General features: G+C 56.9%; 1 protein-coding gene and 1 non-coding gene across 3 annotated transcripts in view; both read right to left on the minus strand.

Annotated features, from left to right (window-relative positions):
* Positions 1-2,729: 2,729 nt before the first annotated feature.
* Positions 2,730-2,840, minus strand: LOC119618642 (U6 spliceosomal RNA). The gene has a single exon (XR_005235018.2). It is a non-coding gene; the product is annotated as a U6 spliceosomal RNA (small nuclear RNA).
* Positions 2,841-4,705: 1,865 nt separating this feature from the next.
* COL20A1 (collagen type XX alpha 1 chain) overlaps positions 4,706-20,938 on the minus strand; it is a 42,616-nt gene continuing 26,383 nt past the window's right edge. For both annotated transcript variants that reach the window (XM_073005290.1, XM_073005289.1), the window contains 16 exons: positions 20,386-20,528; positions 19,974-20,083; positions 19,370-19,528; positions 19,208-19,285; positions 18,472-18,558; positions 17,589-17,642; positions 14,067-14,162; positions 13,937-13,990; positions 13,701-13,754; positions 13,271-13,324; positions 12,593-12,664; positions 11,547-11,582; positions 11,387-11,453; positions 11,039-11,206; positions 10,076-10,153; positions 4,706-9,109 (listed from right to left, as the gene is read on the minus strand). In XM_073005290.1, the coding sequence (XP_072861391.1) occupies positions 10,101-10,153; positions 11,039-11,206; positions 11,387-11,453; positions 11,547-11,582; positions 12,593-12,664; positions 13,271-13,324; positions 13,701-13,754; positions 13,937-13,990; positions 14,067-14,162; positions 17,589-17,642; positions 18,472-18,558; positions 19,208-19,285; positions 19,370-19,528; positions 19,974-20,083; positions 20,386-20,528 (1,285 nt within the window). In that variant the 3' untranslated portion in view covers positions 4,706-9,109; positions 10,076-10,100. The remainder of the gene's footprint in view (positions 9,110-10,075; positions 10,154-11,038; positions 11,207-11,386; positions 11,454-11,546; positions 11,583-12,592; positions 12,665-13,270; positions 13,325-13,700; positions 13,755-13,936; positions 13,991-14,066; positions 14,163-17,588; positions 17,643-18,471; positions 18,559-19,207; positions 19,286-19,369; positions 19,529-19,973; positions 20,084-20,385; positions 20,529-20,938) is intronic.

Raw genomic sequence — 20,938 nt, forward strand, 5'->3', positions numbered from 1 at the left:
TTCACTCATCTTTGTGGGTATGACGTAATTCACTCATCTTTGTGGATATGACGTAATTCATTCATCTGCGTGGATATGACGTAATTCGTTCACCTTTGTGGATATGACATAATTCATTCAATTGCGTGGATGTGACGTAATTCACTCATCCGCGTGGATATGACATAATTCATTCATCCGCGTGGATATGATGTAAGTCATTCATCCATGTGGTTATGATGTAATTCATTCATCCATGTAGATATGATGCAATTCATTCATCTGTGTGGATATGACGTAATTCATTCATCTGTGTGGATATGATGTAATTCATTCATCTGTGTGGATATGACATAATTCATTCATCTGTGTGGATATGATGTAATTCACTCATCTTTATGGGTATGATGTAACTCACTCATCTTTGTGGATATGACGTAATTCATTCATCTGTGTGGATATGATGTAACTCACTTGTCTTTGTGGATATGATGTAATTCATTCATCTGTATGGGTATGACCTAATTCACTCATCTTTATGGATTTGCTGCAATTAGTTGAGTGATCGATGGACATGTGGATTGTTTCCAGTCTGGACCTGCTCTGATTAAAGTGACTGTGAACATTCAAGTGCAGGCTTCGTGCAGACACCTGCTTTCATTTCTTTGGGGCAAATACCTAGTAGAATTGCTGGGGGCATAGGATAGTTGTACTTTTCTGATTTTGTTTGTTTTTAGATGGAGTCTCGCTCTGACGCCAGGCTGGAGTGCAATGGTGCGATCTCAGCTCACTGCAACCTCCGCCTCCTGGGTTCAAGCGATTTTCCTGCCTCAGCCTCCTGAGTAGCTGGGACTATGGGTGCATGCCACCATGCCCAGCTAATTTTTTGTATTTTTAGTAGCGACGGGGTTTCAACATGTTAGCCAGGATGGTCTCAATCTCTTGACCTCAGGTGATCCACCCGCCTTGGCCTCCCAAAGTGCCGGGATTACAGGCGTGAGCCACCGCACCCGGCCTATACTCGCTCTTTCTAAGGGGCCCCCACGTTGTTTTCCAGGGTGGCTGGAGCATCCACACGCCCCGACGTCCTCACCAGCACCCAGTGTCTTAGCTGTATGCAGTGAGTGTGATTTTCATATGTGCCTCCCTGATGACGGTGATGTTGATCATTTTAGGTGCTCACAAGCCACTCGTATGTCTTCTTTTTGTGAAGGATCTGTTGAAATATTTTGCCCATTGTTTTATCAGATTGTCTGCTTTTAGTGAGTTGTACGAGTTTTGTGTACATTCTGGATATAAAACCTCCGTCCAGGACTTGTGGTCAGAGTATGTCCTCTCTGCCTCTGACAGCCCTCATTTTCTTAATGCTGCCTTTTGAAGAAAAGCTTTGAATTTTGACAAAATTTTTTCCTTCTGTTTCTTTTAACGGTTAGTGCTTCGTGTGTCCTGTTTGAGAAGCCTTTGCCCACTCCAAGGCCATAAACGTGATCTTCCGCTTTTTCCTTCTGGAAAGTGTAGTTTTGGCTTTGGTGTTTAGGTGAGAGTCTTTGAACTAACTGTTGTGTCTGGCGTGAGATAAGGGTGGAGGCTCACTGTCTGGTCTCCGTTCCCATGGAAGTGGCTGGAGACAGTGTCGCGAGCATGTTGCCCAGCTCTGCGGCTGTTACTGGCCCAGGACGGCTCTACCATGGCTGGAAGCAGAAAGCTGCATGTCGTCTTTAAATGCTATCTGGAGAATTCATCCTTCGATCAGCGAGAGGTATTGCAATTTCTACTACAGCGGGATATATTTAGGCCATCTCTGTGGTTTGTTGTTGTTGTTGTGGAAATACGTTCCATCCCTTCTGTGGGAGAAAACTGGTATAGTCAACTGCTCTGGAAGCTACACATTCCCTGGTGACTGCTCCTAACTCAAAACAAGCATTTATTTATTATTTTTTTTTTAATTTGTTTTATTTTTTTTTGAGACGGAGTCTTGCTCTGTCACCCAAACTGGAGTGCAGTGGCCGGATCTCAGCTCACTGCAAGCTCTGCCTCCCGGGTTCACGCCGTTCTCCTGCCTCAGCCTCCCAAGTACCTGGGACTACAGGCGCCCGCCACCATGCCCAGCTAGTTTTTTTTTGTATTTTTTAGTAGAGACGGGGTTTCGCCGTGTTAGCCAGGATGGTCTCGATCTCCTGACCTTGTGATCCACCCGTCTCGGCCTCCCAAAGTGCTGGATTACAGGCTTGAGCCACCGCGCCCGGCGCATTTATGTTTTCAAGAGCTCAGTATATTGATCTGAAGAATGCCTCCCACCTCCAAAGAAGACAAGTACCCCAGCGTGCCTTCAGGAATTGTGGCCTCCCACACGCCAGACGCACGGGAATAACCTAGAATTTCAGCTCTGGATTGCCACAGACACAATTTGTCTGGGATGAAGGGCTTCATTATTTGGTCCATAGTGAACTTTACTAAGTTTTACACTGACTGTGGGATTTTCCCAGGTATCTGGTATAATTTCTGATCATTTTCCCTTTTTTGCAGAATACTTCCTCCAGTGGTATTTTCAGAGAAGATCTTGTGTTTGACTCCTTCTGACGCTCTGGGATGCAGAATGTATTTTTGTCTCCTTCATTTAAGTGATAATTCTCTGGATATGAAATGCGAGCATGTTTTCTTGAACCCTGTGGAGCCACCGTCCCAGCATCTCCTCTCTGGCCCCTGGTTCTTCTGTAGTCTGGGCTGCAGGTTTTCCCTGGAAAGATTTTTCTATTTTTTTTTTTTTCTTTTGACTGTGTGTCATCCCAGCACAGGGGCCATGTTAATCTTCTCTGTAGCGTTCCAATTTTAGTATATGTACTAAAGATTTTTAAAAGAATTTTTTTCTCCATCATCATTATGTATTGCATTATATATGGCATTGAGGAACCTAAGGGTACATTTAAAAACTCACTCCATTTGACATTCTGAGCCCTTTAAATCTGAGATCTTAAATCTTTCTCTAATGCACACATCTGCAGAAAACCCAGTTATGTTCACCATTCCCCACTTCTTGCTGTTTCTTTCCTCGTAGAGCCCCCGTCGTGTGGGTGCTAACACATGTTCTGTTTCCTTTTTATCTTTTCCCAAAGCCTCCCGGGAGGCGTCTCAGACCTGATCTTACAGCTCCGCTTTTAAAATTTCTCGTTTGTTTTATACACATCATATTCCTAGTTGGTTTTCCTTTATACCTGTAATTCTGGTGTCATGTTACTGATATCCCTCCTTGCCTCTTTAAGAGATTACAATTTTAAAAAATAGGCCAAAGAGAACAAACATGAATTCTTCTCTGCCTGGTACAGATTCTCTGTTTTGTCTCTCCCAATGCTTTTGATCTCGGATACCTCACTTTCCCTTGTGAATACGTCCCCTCAACATGGATAACAGCGCTGTGCGTGCACGAATGTGTGAGTACGTGTGCGTACGGGTGTGTGTTTGCAAATGCATGGCTCGTGTGTGTGTACGGATTTGGGGAGGAGACAGTCCACCGTCATGTAATGGTTTCTTGTGGGCTACTGTCACACACACGGGCATGCAGGCAAGCGGACACACGCACACATGTGCACACAAAGGGTGGCCTGAGTCATCCTCAGGGTTTCTCAGCTTCTGTATTCAGATCCTGGATTTGCTGGGCTCCCTCCCCAGTCCTGGTGTCTCGCTGGGCAGGAACCTCTGTTAGTGGCCATCTTGTTTCCAGGAGTCTTTGTGGTGACTCTTCTGGAAATGCGGATGTCTGAACGCCCATTTCACCTGGGCCTGCAGATCTGTTGGCGTAAAATGGGTCAGAGGGCTCTGGTTTTCAGCCTCTTCATCTGTGGTTTTGTCCTCTTTGCCCCAGCGCTGTGGTGGCCCTCTCGTTTCTCAGGCCAGGTGCACTTCACTGAGCCCTGGGGGACATGGGGGCCGCCTTCCTCCCTGTGGCTGGCCCACGGCTGGCCCCACCCTCCCTTTCCCCTCCTGCCTCAGGGAGGAGCCAGAAAAGGCTCTACTCTTGCAGCTCCGCCTGGCTGTGGGACAACATCTGGCCACGGGGATGTAGCTGACAGTGGCAAGGACACCTTTGGAATGTGCCCTTCAAGGTTCCGAGCCAGCCCTTCTCCCTTCTCTTCCTGTTGTTGGAATACGACCCGATTCCAGGCCAGCTCTTCTCCCTTCTCTTCCTGTTGCTGGAATACGACCCGATTCCAGGCCAGCTCTTCTCCCCTCTCTTCCTGTTGCTGGAAGGTGACCCAGCAGCGGAGACCAGGGCAGTGTCCTGTGTGGAGGATGCAGAGCCAGCCGAGGGAAAGGGCCTCCCCGTGCCTCTGACAGGGTCACTTCCACGCTGTGAGAGTCACTCTTACCCTGTTGTTGTTGTTACTTGAAGCCACATCGAGCCCTACATGATGCATTTAACCACTTTGTGGGAGGTGGTGGTGTGTTCAGCTAAAACGTCTGTTTTCTGGACAAGGAGAGTTGCAGTCTTTGTCATTAGGTACAAGCAGAAGTCTCCAAGCGGGACTCCTATTAACGCTGTTGCTCTTCACCCAGTATGACCCCCGCCCCTTCGCCCCAGTGAGGTGTAACTCCTGGAGCAGCAGCAGCCATCTTCTGATGAAGACCAGCTATGTGCCAAGGACGGCCAAACAGCTTGGGATTCTCTCAGTGTCCACTCCTGCCCACAGGACTTTACATGTGATGGCAAAAACAGATTTCGGGAATGGCAATCAGGTTTTAATTAAATACAGCAAAACACAGTACTAATGAATGCATGCTGCTTCAGGGTTTATTTTCTACTATTTAAAATCGTTTGAGTTGGAATCTTCCCTAAAAACTGTGTTTAGGGCCGGGCGCGGTGGCTCAAGCCTGTAATCCCAGCACTTTGGGAGGCCGAGACCATCCTGGCTAACACGGTGAAACCCCGTCTCTACTAAAAAATACAAAAAACTAGCTGGGCGAGGTGGCGGGCGCCTGTAGTCCCAGCTACACGGGAGGCTGAGGCAGGAGAATGGCGTAAACCTGGGAGGCGGAGCTTGCAGTGAGCTGAGACCTGGCCACTGCACTCCAGCCCTGGCGACAGAGCAAGACTCTGTCTCAAAAAAAAAAGTGTTTAAGGGCCGGGCGCGGTGACTCACACCTGCAATCCTAACACTTCGGGAGGCCACGGAGGGTGGATTGTTTGAGTTCAGAAGTTCAAGACCAGCCTGGGTAACACAGCAAAACCCTGTCTCTATTTTAAAAATACAAAAAACATTAGCCATGCATCGTGGTGCACGCCTGTGGTTTCTGCTACTCAGAAGACCTAGGTGGGAGGACCACTTGAGCCCAGGGTGGCACAGAGGTTGCAGTGAGCCGAGATCATGTCAGTGTACTCCAGCCTGGGTGACAGAGCAAGACCTTGTCTCAAAAAACAAAACACAAAACAAAGCACTGTATTTACGGCTATAAATTGCCCTCTAGGTACCACTTTAGCTGCAGCACAGAGATTCTGACATGGTGCTGCATCCATCTTTATGTGGTTACAAGTATCTTCACGTTTCCTTTTTTCTCTTTAACCCATGAATTATTGTGGAGTCATGGGTTCGTCTTTTAGCTTCTAGAGGCATTGTTTAGCTTGTTATTGTTGGTTGTTTTTCCAGTTTCATCAGTCAGTGAGTGAGTTCTCAACCGCATGGTCCTTTGGAATGTAAGGTTTCTTTGTAGCCGAGTTCATGGTTAGTGTGCGGATATTCCATACGTGTGAGAGGACAGTGTTTCTCCACTGGGCATGGAGTTCTGTGCTCACCATCAGATCACGACGGTGGGCTGTATTATGAAACCTCTGGGCTCTGGCTCAAGTTCAAATGTTCCACGCCCTTCCCCAAGAAATGAACTGAATCTTCAGACACTGGCTTCCCCCACCATCTGCCCTGGTGTGTGTGCATGTGTGGGTCCACATGTCCCCACTCTCCCGTCGCCATTGCCCTGGTCCTTGGTAGGTGAAGGGGCTGGCAGCCATACATCACCCCCCAGGTGCAGACGGCATCAGGGCAGCCTCCTCTACAATTGGGGTTGGGTTTCCTCAGCTCCTGTTTCTGACACTGCCTGGGCCAGAGCCATCCTCTGCGGGTGGCCATGCCTCACCTGGTGGTCCTGTGGGCACAGCACCCCCTGCCTCCTGCTACACATTCCTCCCAGGCCTGCACCCACCTGCCTTCCTGAGGGCTGTGCCCACCCCTCCCTCCGAGCTCATCACTGAGCCGTTCTTCCCAGCTCCCCACCTTGCAGGTGGCTCTCGGGGGGGGGGGGGGGCTGTGAAGGCCTGGAGCTTCCAGGGTTGCTTTTGTGCTTTTGGGGCCTCAGGCAGAGTCACTTGGCACTGCCTGCAGACCTGGGAGGCAAGTCAGATACGCATGGCTGCAGGGCCCCTTACAGGCCACACGACCACACCACCCTGTGGCGCCAGCATGAGCCCTGAGACTCCAAGACCTCCCAACCCCCATGACCTCAGGGGCCTGAGCTTAGCGTCAGATCAGCCTCGCATCGCACCACCTTCGTGGCCTCAGCTGAACATCTGGGACTGCACGGGCATGGGGGTGACACGGGGCAGCGCCTCAGGCCATGAGCTCCAGGCCAAGACCGAGCCCCTCCCTGCATTTCCTCCTGGAGCCCCCACACTGCAGAGGGCTGAAGCTGTGCTGCCTCTGGGGGTGGGGAGGGAACTGAGGCCCACTACAGAGGGGCCTCTGGAGAGGAGAGCTGTGGCCGTGAAGGGAGCCAGGGAGACACTGCCAGGAACCCAGCACTCTGGCCAGGAGCGTGAGCCTCAGCTCAGTCCCCGGGGGCTCCTAAAAACCCGGAGGGATGCGGTGGAGTCGGGGTTGACGGGAGATGCGCAGGTCGGCTGGGTCTCGGGGAGGCTGCCTTCCTGTAAACAGAGGAGCCAGGCCGGTGCGTTGCATCCGGGGGCTGCTCTCAGTTCCCTTGCCCATCCTCACCTTTGATTCGTACTCAGCTTCACTGCACAGGCTGGGGTGGGTGGGGCCTCAGGAACCAGTCCCTAAGCTGCCTGGGCACCAGCTGGCCGCTGCCTTTGCTGTGCCATTTTAATTGGCCTCCAGCATGAACTCAGTTTCCTGAAGGCACCCGGACTCCCATTTTGAGGCTGAGCCTCGTCACTGGCGTCAGCAGGGTGGTGAGGGTAGGGCAGCTGAGAGGTTGGTGGGATTGGAGTGACCCTGGTTCCTCCCCTCCAGGCTGCCTCCTCCTGGCTGCCAGTGTGGTCTCCATGAGCCACCCAGTGCCCAGTCCCTTCAAATTGGAGAGCCCAGGTGAGGGGCTCCTTTGGAAGGCTCTGGATGCCCTGTGGGCTCTGGGCTTGATTCTAGCCCCACTCCTGCCTCATGACAAAGCCTGCTCACTCCACTGCTCAAAAAGCCTTCTCAGTTCAGCAGGAGACATTTAATTCCCAGCCCTAGAGAAACCAAGTGAGTGCAACCAAGCTGTGTCACTGGTCACACAATCTGAAGCAACTCAGCTCCCCAGCAGAAGTCAAATGACCTAGGTGTCCTCCCTGCAGGACGGAGGGGCTGGCTTGGGCTGCTGCTCTCAACAACTGTGTCTGATACCTGCACTGAAGGCTATGACTCTTCCCCAGATGCTGCTTTACCTGCACCTACTTTGGCCACATGCTCTCCTGGTCCCTCAGGGCAAAATCTGTATTGACGGCACCTGACTTCTTTGACCTCTGACTTGTCCACAAACCTTGGGAATTCTCAGTGGTCTGTTTCTGTCCTCATGCTGCCGTGGGAGCTGGCATTTGGGGGTGCTTCCTGGCCTCAGTCAGGGCTGCAGCTCCTGTGGGTGCAGGCACTCTCTCCCATCCTGCTGACCCTATCACTCTCCATTTGGTCTCCAGGTCTGGTCAGTTCCTGGAACGGTTGAATCACAGACGAAGTGTTTGCCCTGAAGCTGTTTTGCACTCACCTCTTTGGGGTATGCTTTGGTGCATGCAGTGCTGCACTAGGGATCTTGGTGGGTTTTCCTTCTGTCAATATCAAGGGTCTCTCTCTGTTCCTTTTTAATACTTTTCATTCTCTCCTCAATGATATGGGTTCCTTCTTCATTTCTGGCACCTATCTTGCTTAGCTGCCTAAGTGGTAATAGTGGACTAGTTACTGAATATTTATTTGGGAAGGAAGTAGAAGTTCCCACATCACCTCCACAGGCCACAAGGCCCAGAAGCCCAGGTGTGTGTTCTGAGCTTGCCCTCATGCTGTTTGCAACACAGTGGAGATAAGGCAGGAAGTCCAGCTCATAGTGTCTGTGATGGTTGGGAGAGACCTGGGCAGAAGTGCTGAGGAGCACGCAGGTCAGAAGCCTGCTGAGGGATGACCTTGCTCTGAGACCCCAAGGACCAGGGCTGATGGTGCCAAGTCTCAAAGCAATGGCCCTGCACAAGGAACTTAGCACAGGGCTGGGTGTGTGAGGGGTGGCCACTCACACACAGGATCTGAACTCCCTCTTGAGCTGGAGACAGAGGGGACAATGAGGCAGGCAGGACCCTGCCTGTTCCCAGATGCAAAGGTGCTGGGGTCAGGGTGGGAGTGCTGTTCTGAGGCAGGAGCCACCGTGCAGGTGACCAGTGGGACAGCAGTGGAGCTATCTGTTCCCTGCGTGAGGTGCAGAGTGAGGAGGGTCTGCAGGGCCTCGGCCAGGCTTTGATGAGGCCCAGAGAAAGGGGCAGGGCATGCTGGTGAGCCTGTGTGAGAGCTAGTGAGACGGCCATGGGGCACCACTGCCCTCCTGGACCCGATTTACCATCAGCCCAGCCCCTCCCCTTCTCCACTGCAGCTGGAGCTGCAGGGCCTCAAGGTGGGGTGCACGGAGCCAGGGTGGGGGACACCCTCCAGGGAAATGACTCCCGCCTCGCTTGGGTGGGTGAGCACTCGGTGGTTTATCTGAACTTGGAAATGCTACAGAGCCAAGGGCGTGGGGTGGGCCTTGGCCAAGGCTGCTCCTTCCCTCTCCTTCCACCTGCAGGCACTTCCTGAGCTTTTCTCCTGGCTTTTCCAGGATGTGGTCGCTCTTGGTTTCCAGACAAACCCAGGGAGGAAGGCACAGGGTTCCTCGGGACAGTGCAGAAAATGTCCTGGCAGGAGAGAAGGGCGGACAGATCTGAAAGGCTGAAGACAGGTGGACACAGGCTCAGGGCCAGTGCCTGGGTTTCCACACGCTGTGTCCAGCAGGGCCGTGGGTGGGCAGGATTGTGGGCAGGGCTGTGGGTAGGGTCATTCTCTGATGGGTCTGTGGAGGAGAAGCAAGGTTGCTTGTCCTTAGTCCTGGGCTCTGTCCTGACTCAGGCATCTCGGGCAGCTGCCCTCTTGCCCCAGCTTGGCCAGGAGCCCCCGAGTCTCCTGCCTGTGCTCCTTGGCCCTCCTAGCCCCTGCCGAGTCCCCTCGCTCAAAGGCACCGGCCCCTCACGGGCCCAGGTCACACACCCGTGCCACACTCTGGCCCCTGAAGCTACTTGAGGCCGGAGTTGTGCTGTACCCACCTGCACCCTGTCCCCACACCTGCTCCTGGGACCAGCCCCTCAGCTAAGTTTGCACACAGGGGCTACCTGCCCAGCGCTTCCTGAGGAAGGCAGAGGTTACCTGGGGCCACCACAGCCCCCACCCTGCCTCTCTCATCGACATACCCGGGGCCTCACAGGCCCCTCCTGGGACTCCTGTGAGCTTTCCCACAACTGGACCAGGTGCCCACTGAGCAAACACCTGAGCTCCACTCTCCCTGCTGCACTATACCCTGGTCAGGGCGTCCTCCATCCCAGCATGCAACTCTGCAGCCCACGAGGTCGAGCAGGCTCCCGGCATGCCAATCCGTCTCCAGGACCCCACGCCCTGCGGCCCCACAGCCTGTGATCCCACATTCCTGTTGCCCCTATGGGGTCCACAGTTGACCCTACTTTCCCCAGGGCCACCTCACCTGCCTGTGCTGGGCCTTGTGCTCGCAGCACCCCACCCTGGATAGCACAAGGCCCCACCCGTCAGCCCCTCAGGAATTCCTCCTTCCTGGATGCCCTCAGCCCTGGCAGGTGCAGGCAGCAGGGGCTCACCTGTCGCTCCCAGAGGCCCTGGGTGCTAGCCCCCCTGCTGCCCAGGGCTGCCCGTCTGACCAACAGCTCCAGGCTCCCCTGCAAGGAAAGGGAGGGTATATGAGGATGGAGCAATGCAGTGGCTTGAGGCCCTGTTCTGACGGGGACAGAGGGTGTCAGGGCCCCTCCCTGGGTGCAGGCAGCAGGTCTGGTCCTCAGATGGAGGCTGAGATCTGGGGGACAGCAGCGTGCCAGGTCCCTGTGCCCCACACAGGTGCCCCTTGGGCTCCATGACAGGTTTGAGGGGGCATGGCCAGGTGGGGAGGTGTCAGCTGGGGGCCCTGTGACAGTGCCTGTCACCCTTGTCTAGCTGCTGCTGCCTCGGCCAGTGCAGAACTCAATCCTCATCTGGCTGGGTCATCTCCCTGTCTGTCCTCCCCATGGACGCCCCTCTCCAGCTCCAGCTCCCAAATCAGCCTTTCCTCCATCTCAGCATCCAAGTCATGACCCACCGCTGCCACCTCAGAGGAGGAGGAGCACCAAGGTCACGGGAGCCTGCGGCTCCGTGCTGGGTGGGGAGAGGCGGGGGAAGCAGTAGCCAGGAGGATGAGAGGGCGGGAGAGGGGGGACGGGGAGGACGCGAGGGCAGGAGGGAGGGAGGGAGGATGGAAGGTAGGCTGGGCCCTCCTGGGTGGCCCTAAGCAGGCAGCTCCTGTTTCCTGAAGATTGTTTCCTGAAGATTGGGGAAGGGGTCACCTTGAGGGCCTTGGAAGGCCAGGCCAAGGCTGACCTCTGCGTCATGACTGGCTTTGTCTGGGCTCAGGGAAGCCCTGTGTCCTCGCCACCGCACCCCAGAGGCTGGACAGTGGTGTCTCCAGCAGGGGCTGCTGTGCTGACACAGATCGATGCTCCAGCCCCAGGACCAAGGGACAACCGGCTCCCCGCTGGCCACAACTCCCTCCCCAAGAGCCAGGAGCCCAGTACCTCTGCCCTCTAGGTGGTGGCTACCCTGCCTCCATTCTCCAGGAAGCAGGGCCTTGCTGCGGGCGCCAGGGGACCCCAGGGGCTCAGTGCCCGGCTCCAGCTTCTGCTCCAAGATGGGCATTGGGGGCCTGGTGTTCTCGTGGAAGGAGTCAAACTTTGACACGTGTGCTGTGGGAAGGAAGGGTGGCAGCGGGATGCAGTGGGAGCCAGGGGATGCGAGGCCTGGGCAGGCCATGCCAGGATACCCAGGTGTGCTAACGGTGGGTAAAGGCGGCCTCCCTCGGCCTGGCCACTGTGAGGACAGACAGGTGTGCTGGGCACAGGTGCAGGGCTACTGGCTTCACTCACTCTGGATGGCGGACTCACAGGCCTGGCTCACAAGCTGGTAGAGGGTGGCGAGGGACTGCGGCTCGCCCTGGAAGGGAAGGTGGTGCAGCTTTGGGACCCGTGTGGCTGGTGCCTTCCCAGGTGATCCCGAGCTGAGCCAAAGACTCTCAGTCTCACTCACCTTCTCTCCTCGTTCCCCTTTGGGCCCCGGCAGCCCCTGATGAGGAGAAGAGAAAAGAAGTCAGCAGGGATGGCCTGAGACCACACATGAGAAGTGCGAGATGGCCCTGGGGTGGATCATGGCTTGGGCAGCCTGATAGCCACAGTGGCAGTGTGACCCCACAGGGCAGGCAGAGCCAAAGCCCAATCCCAAATTCCCAGATCCTAGGAGCCTGTGGTCCTTGCCTGCACCCTAGAGCAGGCATGTGAGGAGCTTGGTTCTACAGCAGAGTCCTGGAACTTGTGCCACAAAGGACTTGCCTCTGGCTGTAGATTTTTGTGCTAGGGGAGATGGCAGGTGTGGGACACTGCCCAGAGAACAGACCCTTCCCGGGCCCAGGCCAGGCCTGTGCCAGTGCTTCCTTGCCATCTCTTCTTCCACCTCTCCAGCTCCTTGGGGAACCTGGAGCCCACCTAAGCAGGGGCCCATGGAGCTGCTGAAAGTCAAGGCATCCCCCAGGGGATACTACACCCCCATCTCCCACGTCTGTCCCCCTACGGGGGATGGCGGTGCCTCCACGGAGCCTGCCGCCCCACCACCTCCCCTCCACCAGGTCTGTCCTGGGTGGGGTTGGGGGAGGTGCAGAACCAGCCCCTGGCTCTACTCTCTTGCACTAGCACCAACAACAAGCTCCCAGCTCAGAACAGGCCTCCAATAACAAATGGGAAGTCCCTGAGCGGTCAACAGGAAGTCCCTGAGTGATCAACAGGAAGTCTCTGAGTGGTCAACAGGAAGTCCCTGGGCTGTCAATAGGAAGTCCCTGGGTGGTCAACAGGAAGTCTCTGAGTGGTCAACAGGAAGTCCCTGGGCCACCAATAGGAAGTCCCTGAGTGGTAAACAGGAAGTCCCTGGCAGTCAACAGGAAGTCCCTAGGTGGTCAACAGGAAGTCCATGGGCTGTCAACAGGAAGTCCCTGGGTGGTCAGTAGGAAGTCCCTGAGAATATGGGGCTTGCACCCTTCCCTCCCCCACCTTTGACTGGCTGGTGGGTGTTGGAAGTGAACTTACTGTGGGCCCCACAGCCCCTGGGGGTCCTCGCTCTCCACCAGTGCCCCTGGCCCCTGCCATGCCCTGGAACCCCTGCAGAGACACAGAAGTCAGGGTTTGGTTTAGGCCCCCAGCAAATCTGTTCCCACTTCAGCCCTGGTTCCCGGACGTCCCAGGGCCCCCCTGACCTGACAAGGGCAGTGGACCCCCAGCTGGCCCCAGCCTCCCTCAGGCCATTCCTCTGGCAGGCGGTGACTCCCCTGCCTCCAGGCCCTGGCTCCCCATGCCCTGTGCTCCTCCTCCAGTGCTATCAGCACCCACGCTGCTCTAAATGTCCCTAGCTGTTCCAGCTGCCCCAGTGTGACTGCAAGTTAGGCTTCCCCCAAAGTGGTGCTTACGGGGAGGCAACTTGGCCTGCAGCACTCAGCCTGAGGCCAATGCCAGGAGACCCCCCCATCAAGGTCTCCCAGGAACTGAGTCTTCAGCACAGAGCCCTCACTTGGGGGCATGTAGTGCTCTTGGGCAGACGCTCACCCACCCACAGGGCCCTGCAGAAAGTTCTAGCAGAAGTGAGGCCCTCCCAGGCCACTTCCTGGGGTGACCTAGGGGTGACAGCTGGTGTTCAGACTAGCCTCTGCCTGGACCCTGGAACATAGGAGCCCTGGGTGGGGGTGGGGGTCATGGGAGGTTGGTGCCTACCCTGGGGCCAGGGGGTCCCGGCAGGCCAGCAGTTCCCTCCAGGCCTCTCATTCCCTGATGGCATAGGAAGGCGCAAGCTGGGTGGGGTTTGTACCTGTACCCAGCCCTCCCATGGTGACAGCCCCCAGCAGCACCCAATACACCCTGTAACCCAAGCAGCAAAGGTGAGGCAGCTGAGGCTGCCAGGCTCCTACTTAGCCACCCCCCACCTGACCCCACCTCAGTGACAGCTCCTGCCTGGGGTGGGCTGGAGCTCTCCTGCCTTCTGGCCAGGCCACAGGCTGAAGGGGGTGGTGCAGTGGGTGAAGCAGGAGCCCAGGAGGAAGCACCTCCCTCTCCCTACCCCACAGCCTCCATCTCCAAGTCACCCCCCCCACCACAGGCCAGTCTCTACCACCCTGACAGAACCCTCCAAGCCCAGAGTCAGCACCTTTGGTCCCTGGAGGCCAACTCTCCCGGGGATGCCCTGGTGGCCGGGGTGGCCCTGGGATAGAACAGAGGAGCCAGCCAGGCAGGGGCCAAGGTCACATCCAAAAGAGGTGGCCCTGCCTGTGAGGCCTCACCCCCCGACCCCTGTGTCCCCCATGCACTCCCCATCTCCATCCCTGTACTTCCCCCCTCCCCCGCCGCACCAACCCCTGTGGCCCCTGGCCCCAGCCACACTACCTGCAAGCCTGGGAGCCCATGGTCTCCTTTCTCTCCTTTGACCCCTGGTGGACCCTGGAGGGGGATGACGGGCTGGACAGTGAAGTAGAGGGGGCACAGGGCAGGAGGGCGGGGAATGGGTGACACTTACCACAGGCCCCGGGACTGCGCGGCCTTGGGTCCCCGGTGACCCCTGCTGGCCTCCAGGACCTTCTGGTCCCATCTGTCCAGGTGGCCCGGGCTCTCCCTGGAGACACAGGCAGTGGGGAGGGCCTGAAAAGGTCACGCTGGCTGCCCCTCCTGTGGCCCCTCTGGGTCACAGCCAGCCCTCCCGGCCCTCTGGGCATTCAGGCCCAGGCCCACATGGAGACATCTCCATTAAAGAGGCAGGGGCAGCCCCAGCACCCTCACTGCCCACCCTGGGAGGGTCTGGGAGCACCCACAGTAGGGGTCTGCAGCGCCAGAGAACGGCCAAGCCAAGCCTGTGAAGCCAGTTCCAACCAACCCCACCCCCAGCCCTCCCCTGCCCAACTCTGGGTTCCAACAGGGGTGTGGGGGGCGTTGCAGAAATCACTGAGGGAAAGCCAGAGACCCCCCACAGGCCAACTGTAAGGAAGACACAGAAGACTTTCTTAAGCCCTGGACCCCAAAACAATAGACTCAGGTTTTACAGGAAATCCAGCCCTGTGGGGCACACACTGCTGCTATTTAAACTCAAATTATCTTTTGAACAAAGCAAACTGAGGTTCCAAACACTATAAAGAAAACTGCGACAGTCTTATTTATAAGCATCAATGCAAAATCCAAAACAAAATGTCAGCAGGCTGAACTCTGCAGCACATGACATGGATAACGAGAATTCAGCGACCGTGTCAGGTTTTCGACGGATGCACGAATCATCCAGTATTGAGGGATATCCTACAATTAATAGCTCAAAAGGCACAGTCATTTCATTATGTCCATAACAGCACTAGAGCTTGTTTAATGCACATTCTTGATGTTTTAAATCGAATAAAATAAGAGTAGATGGACTTCACTACCACATGACAAAATGCACCTGTCTCCACTTCCAGGACAGCATTTTAATGGTCAAATGCTAGAAGCACTTTTGTTAAGCCAAGAAGAAAATGAGAATATCTGCTACCATCATGGCTTTCTGACAAAATTCTGGAGTATTCACCAACACCATTAGATAAGAAAAAGAAATTCGACTGATCAAGACTGAAAAGCCGAAGGTGAAGTGTTCTTTGCAGGTGATGTCACTATAAATCTGGAACACCCAAGAAAATCATAAAGAAGATAACTGAGGCCGGGTGCAGTGGCTCACGCCTGTAATCCCAGCACTTTGGGAGGCCGAGGCGGGCGGATCACGAGGTTAGGAGATCAAGACCATCCTGGCTAACACGGTGAAACCCCATCTCTACTAAAAAAAAAAAGTACAAAACATTAGCCGGGTGTGGTGGCGGCGCCTGTAGTCCCAGCTACTCTGAAGGCTGAGGCAGGAGAATGGTGTGAACCCAGGAGGCGGAGCTTGCAGTGAGCCAAGATTGTGTCACAGCACTCCAGCCTGGGCGACAGAGCAAGACTCTGTCTCAAAAAAAAAAAAAAAAAAAAGAAGAAGAAGAAGATAATTGAGAAAGAAACCTGTGTGAAAATAATGAAGTAGAAGCCGTAATGAGAGAAAAGACCTAACTTATAACAGCAACAAAAAGGAACTATGTAGGGACGAAGGAGAACCGAGCGGGTCTGTAGGAAGAGACTGTCCCCGCGCTGTACTGAGGGCCACAAAAGGCCCTGTGAACCGACGGCAGGATGGCCGTGTTTTTGGACGAGAAGATTCAATACCATAAAAACGTAATCTGTTCCCGAGTATGTCTATAAAGCGAATGCGGTCCCAATGAAAACACCAACTGAATTGTTGAGGTTAAATGGATAAGTCGATTCTACAGTTCACTGAACAATGAAATAAGCAAAGAGAGCCAGGAAAAAAATTCTGGGGAATACAAAAGAGGACCAGCCCGCCTGGCATGAAAATTTTAAAGAAATCTATAGTAATTTAAGAAGCACTGCCCTTGCATGTGAACAGCAGACAAATCAACGGGACGGATTTGGAGCGCCTGAAAACCCCCAAAACACACAGGGGCCTTGGGACATCACGAGAGCAACAGCGTTTAACTTCCACGAGGGGCTGGCTGTGTAATGAAGGACTCAGGCGACCACGGGTGGTCTGTGAAGAGGTGAAGCTGGAGTCCTCCCCGTCCTCCGTCCTCCCCAGCGTTGTAATAAAATCAGCTCCAGGGGAATCCACCTGGAGTACTGAAAAGGGCCTGCAAGCACCAGGAGCAACCAGGAGGAGGCGCTCTCTACTCTCGGAGTAAGGAAGACCCTTTAAAACAGGATACAGAATTCAGAAACCATAGAACAGAGCACTAACACGGACTACGTGAAAGTTATTTTAAACTCTATATGGAAACGCACATCGCCAACAAGGTCAAAAGACAAGAAAATGCCAAACGCAGTCAAAACTCACATCACAGACACAGGGCTGGTTCCAGCAAGTAAAAAGCGTGCCCACCAATTATTAAGAAAAATAACAGTGGAGAAGTCAGAGGACATCTCACCAAGAAAACATGGGCCACTTTCAAAGGGCGTCCACGCTGCTTGGAAGAGAAATGCATTTTCATCTATCAGATGGCTCCCGAAGCAGCCAGTTACACAAGATGGGGGTGGGAAGCCAGTGCTGGCTTGTCGCGGGGGAGCACCTTGCACGGCTCTGCGAGGCCAGTGTGGGGACATCCACCCCAAAGCACAGGGGCCCGCGTGTACCCTTCCACCCAGCAACTCTCCTAGGGAATCTGAGCCTGGGATGCGCACTCAGGCTCCAGCACAACCGCCGACAAAGGCAGTGCAGGTGCAACAGGACAGCCCCGCCGGAGCCAGGCTCACGTCTGTGCTCACGGGGATGTGGAACTCTCCGGAAGGCTGCCGGGAGAGAGGTGGGGGTCAGGGTCGGAAGGAGGACGGCCTCGCTGCACGCTGACCACACTTTTGGCATCTGTGTCATGCTTGTGCAGTACCATGGTTTAGGTAAATGCTTAGAATCGAGCCCGGAGGGCAGCCCTCTCACGTCTGGGGTGGGCGCTACTGTCATTGCTGGGTGCACCGTCTTCAACATCCATCTCTGCAGAACCAGAACCCCCACCCCCGAAACACCCCCCCGCACACCGCGCATATGCTGCTACATCTGAAAATACTTTGTGGGCCTAAGCTCCTGGGCCCAGCCCAGCACACAGAAGGCATCTGGCTCGTGCCTGCCCCGTAGAAATCAAGGGCGGCCTTCAGGGCTGACAGGACAGGTGGCCTCACCTCCCCAAGCCTCGGATTCCCCCGTCGGGCCAGGGGGTTCATCCTCCCTCTCTGGGTGAAAAGGGGACTTCCACCGTAACCAGGCCCAGGCCAGGCGCCCAGCAGGCACACGGGAGAGGCCAGTCCAAACCCCCTGGACCCCTGGGGTGCTGGGGTCCCTGCCTGTCTGCAGCTTGGGGAGACCGCGCCCTGCCGAGGGAGGCTCCATGCAGCTCCCCGCACGCCCAAGAGCGCCCTGGGAGGGGTGTCCCCTTCTGGCAGGAAGGATCCAGGGCCCCCCACCTCCCAGGACTCACCAAAAACTTACCCTGGGCCCGGGGAAGCCCTGCTCTCCCGGAGTGCCGTTCCTCCCAGGGAGGCCCTGCAGAGGCACAAACAGGGCTAAGCCCCCAGAACCACCCCAACCGAGGTACAGGGGCACAGACCGGCCGCTCAGCCCCATGCTGGGTCCACCCTGAGCACCTAGCCCCACCCAGCCCTGGTCTGTCCACTGCTGTCAGGGGGAAGGAAAGGGGCTTCCAGGGCAAGGACACACGAGCGCGTCCTTCCCTCTCACAGTCAGGCATTCCAGGTTCAGACCCCGGCCCCCTGAGCAGACAGGGCTGCAGACACTGCGCTCAGAGTGTGCTTGACTGGTCCCAGGGAGCCAGCTCTGGAAGCCCCAGCCATCACCTGCGGGGTGCTGGAACCTTGGGGTGAGCAGAGGCAGCTGCGGCCATGGCAGGTCCAGTGACCTCTCAGGTCCCCATGGCAGGGGTCCAGGCCTGGGCAGAGGGACTCTACAGCTCCTGCTGCAGGTGAGCTGGGCTGCCAGCACCCAGGACAGCGGCCGTCCGAGTGGCTGTGACTCACAGCCGGCCCGCGTCCCACCCTGCAGCCACAGCAGAGTTCTGGATCCCAGCTGCACCTGGACCTGTCCCAAGCCTGACACTTCAGAAACACTGGATTGCACACCAGAGGAGGGCTTGCCGGGGAGGCCCAGCCTGGGGGAAGGAAGGGGCTGGGCCAGGCCTCTGTCTCCTGGCCCAGGGCGGGCGCAGCAGGGCGGAGGCTCATGAAGTACATTCCAGCTCTGCAGCAGGACGGGGGGATGGGCTGGGGCGGGAGGGCCTGGGTTCCACATCCACCAGTGGCAGCGATACGTTGGCCAGGGTTCCCCGGTCACCCCAGGGAGACACCACTGGACTCACTGGGGGTCCCTGGGGCCCTGGGGGCCCAGGGGTCTCTGAGGAACAGGAGCAGGCAGACACGAAGGCCGGGCAGGTCTCTCCATCCCTCTGGAAGAAAAGACACCCTGCTCATCAGAGAGACCCTCTCCCCAGCTCTCGCCTGATCCTAGAGCTGAGCTCAGCCAAGCACACCTGGGCTCCAGGGAGACTTCCAGGCCTGCACCTAGGAGACAGGGGTGAAGGTCAGGGGCACAAGTGCACAGTGGGCAGGTCCCAGGCTCAGGCCACTAAGCCCCTGCGTGTGCAGCCAGCCCTGGGTACGCACCCTGCCAGGCTGTCCGCATGAGCCCAGGACAGAGTGGTGCCTTCTCCCTCCCTCTCTCCCCCATCTGGGCCCCCAGTACAGCCAAGCCCAGCACAGCGTACACAGAGGAGTCACTGAGGCTGGGAGGGGCTCTCTGGCTTGGCTGTGGGACCCTTCCTGACTCATCTGCATGTGGCTGGGCCCACCGAGGTGGGCGTGGCCCTGAGTGGGGCCAGGGGTTCCCAGCCCAGGGGTTCCCAGGGCCTCCAGGACTCTCCATCCAGCCCCCCCTGGGCTCACCCTCTGGCCCTGAGGCCACCTCCTCTGAAAGCCTTCCCTGATCTCTCCCAGCACAGTGGCAATCTGGACAGGCCAAGACCCCAGGCACTCTGACCCTCAGTGGGCACCAGCCCTAACTTGCTTCGTGGAACAGGGGCAAGAGACGGGGCACACCGAGGCAGGGAGCTCACAGCACCGGTCCTCGTCGGCCCAGGTGTCACTGCACACGATCTGCAGTGTCTGGAGCTGAAACTGCAACGCAGGGGAGCCGGCTCAGCCCCAGGGGCTCAGAGAGGTGGCCAGCCCCAACCAGCGCGGCCCAGCAGGACAACTCACCGCGGCCGAGCTGCTCCGGGGGCCCCTGGCCTTGGCCAGCCTCCCCAGCGTGATGAAGCCGGCAGAGGGTGCGCTGCCCACCTCCCCGAGGGGCCGCTCAGCCACCTTCCGGCAGTCCACATAGAGCCTGACCTTGGAGCGGCCCACAGCCACGTGCACCTGCGAGACAGCACGGGAGGTTCCCCACAGCCCAGGCAGGGCCAGTGCCCACCTGAGCCCCCAAGGCCAGGCCAGAGCTGGGGAGTAACACCCATCACCGGGGCCTGGGGTCAGGAGCCTGATCTCCCCTCAGGTTTCAGGGGACCCTGGGAGAGCTTCCCCTTGCTGTGCCTCGGCTTCCCCTCTGTAAAATGGACCAAATGGCACCTGCTGCAGGAGCCTCCGGGGTCTGTGGGTCCCAAAGAGACGGGCTGGGAAGCTCTTCGACTCCAGTTAAGATGGAAGAGCTGGGTAGAGGGACAGAGCCCTAGGTCAACCTTCCCTCCCAAGGAAGGTCCTGCTCTTCTAGAGAGAGGAGTAGGGATCCAGCAGGGCCCTCTGGGGCTCGTCTGCCCCAGAGCTGGGGGAACGGGGGAGAGCGGCGTGAACTGCAGCCTTCCAGGACCTTGTGGAAGCTCCCGAAGAAAATCTTCCTCACTTCCTGCGGGTCGAAGGTGGCCTCCTGCAAGGCAGCCCTGGGGTCGAGGTGGAAGTAGGTCAGGGACTTCCTCCCGGCTGCCAGGGAAGGGGTGGAGCAGGTGAGAACGGGCTGCAGCCAGCCGGGCCTACACCCTGAGCAGCGCGGCCCCCACGACAGGCCAGGAGCAGCCCTGAGGGTGCCAAACTGAAGGTGACCCTCAGTGTGGCCCATGGCCCCCTGACCGGGACACCTGCCTCCCACCCAGGGTGGGCGCCCACACCCCTGCTGCCTGGGGGCACTGAGGGCCTGGCCTGGAGGCTGGACTTCCTCCGACAGCCTCCCAGGGCTCTGAGGCCTCCCTGCCCCACTCCTCCTGACTGCTGGGGGCCCACATCACCGTCCAGCAGAACCCCGAGGACGGGCTGGAAGTCCTCGGCCGTCATCTGCCACAGCGCAAAGGCCTCACGGGGCGTCTCGGGAAGCACACGCACAAGGAAGACGATGGTGTGCTCTGGAGGGAGCGGGGCTGGGTGGACGTCACTGTGGGGTTGGGGGAGGTGGAGGCACATGAGCAGACCCGAGGGCGGCCAAGCCTGGCAGGACGATCCGCTCACCCAGCCCCAGCCCCAGCCCCAGTCCCTGAAGCTGCTCTGAGGGTCATGGTGGACCCCTGCACCCGCACGCCCTTCCCAGCTGTAGACTCAGCGTGGAGGCCGTTGGCTCCCTGAGAGCCCAGATTGGTGGGTCCACAGAGCTGAGGGTCTATGAGGCCACATGGGGCTTCCCTGCCTCGGTTTCCCATGAGTAACATCGGGTACATAAAGGACAGAATCCCCTCCCATGGAATGAGAAGGGTTCAACAGAAGTACTCGGAGGCACCAGGCCCAAGGTCATCTCAGGTCACATCCCAGATGACCCCAGCAAGGGCTCACCAAGACCCGTGCTCCTGG

The sequence above is a fragment of the Chlorocebus sabaeus genome, chromosome 2, assembly GCF_047675955.1.
Source record: "Chlorocebus sabaeus isolate Y175 chromosome 2, mChlSab1.0.hap1, whole genome shotgun sequence".
Lineage (NCBI taxonomy): Eukaryota > Metazoa > Chordata > Mammalia > Primates > Cercopithecidae > Chlorocebus > Chlorocebus sabaeus.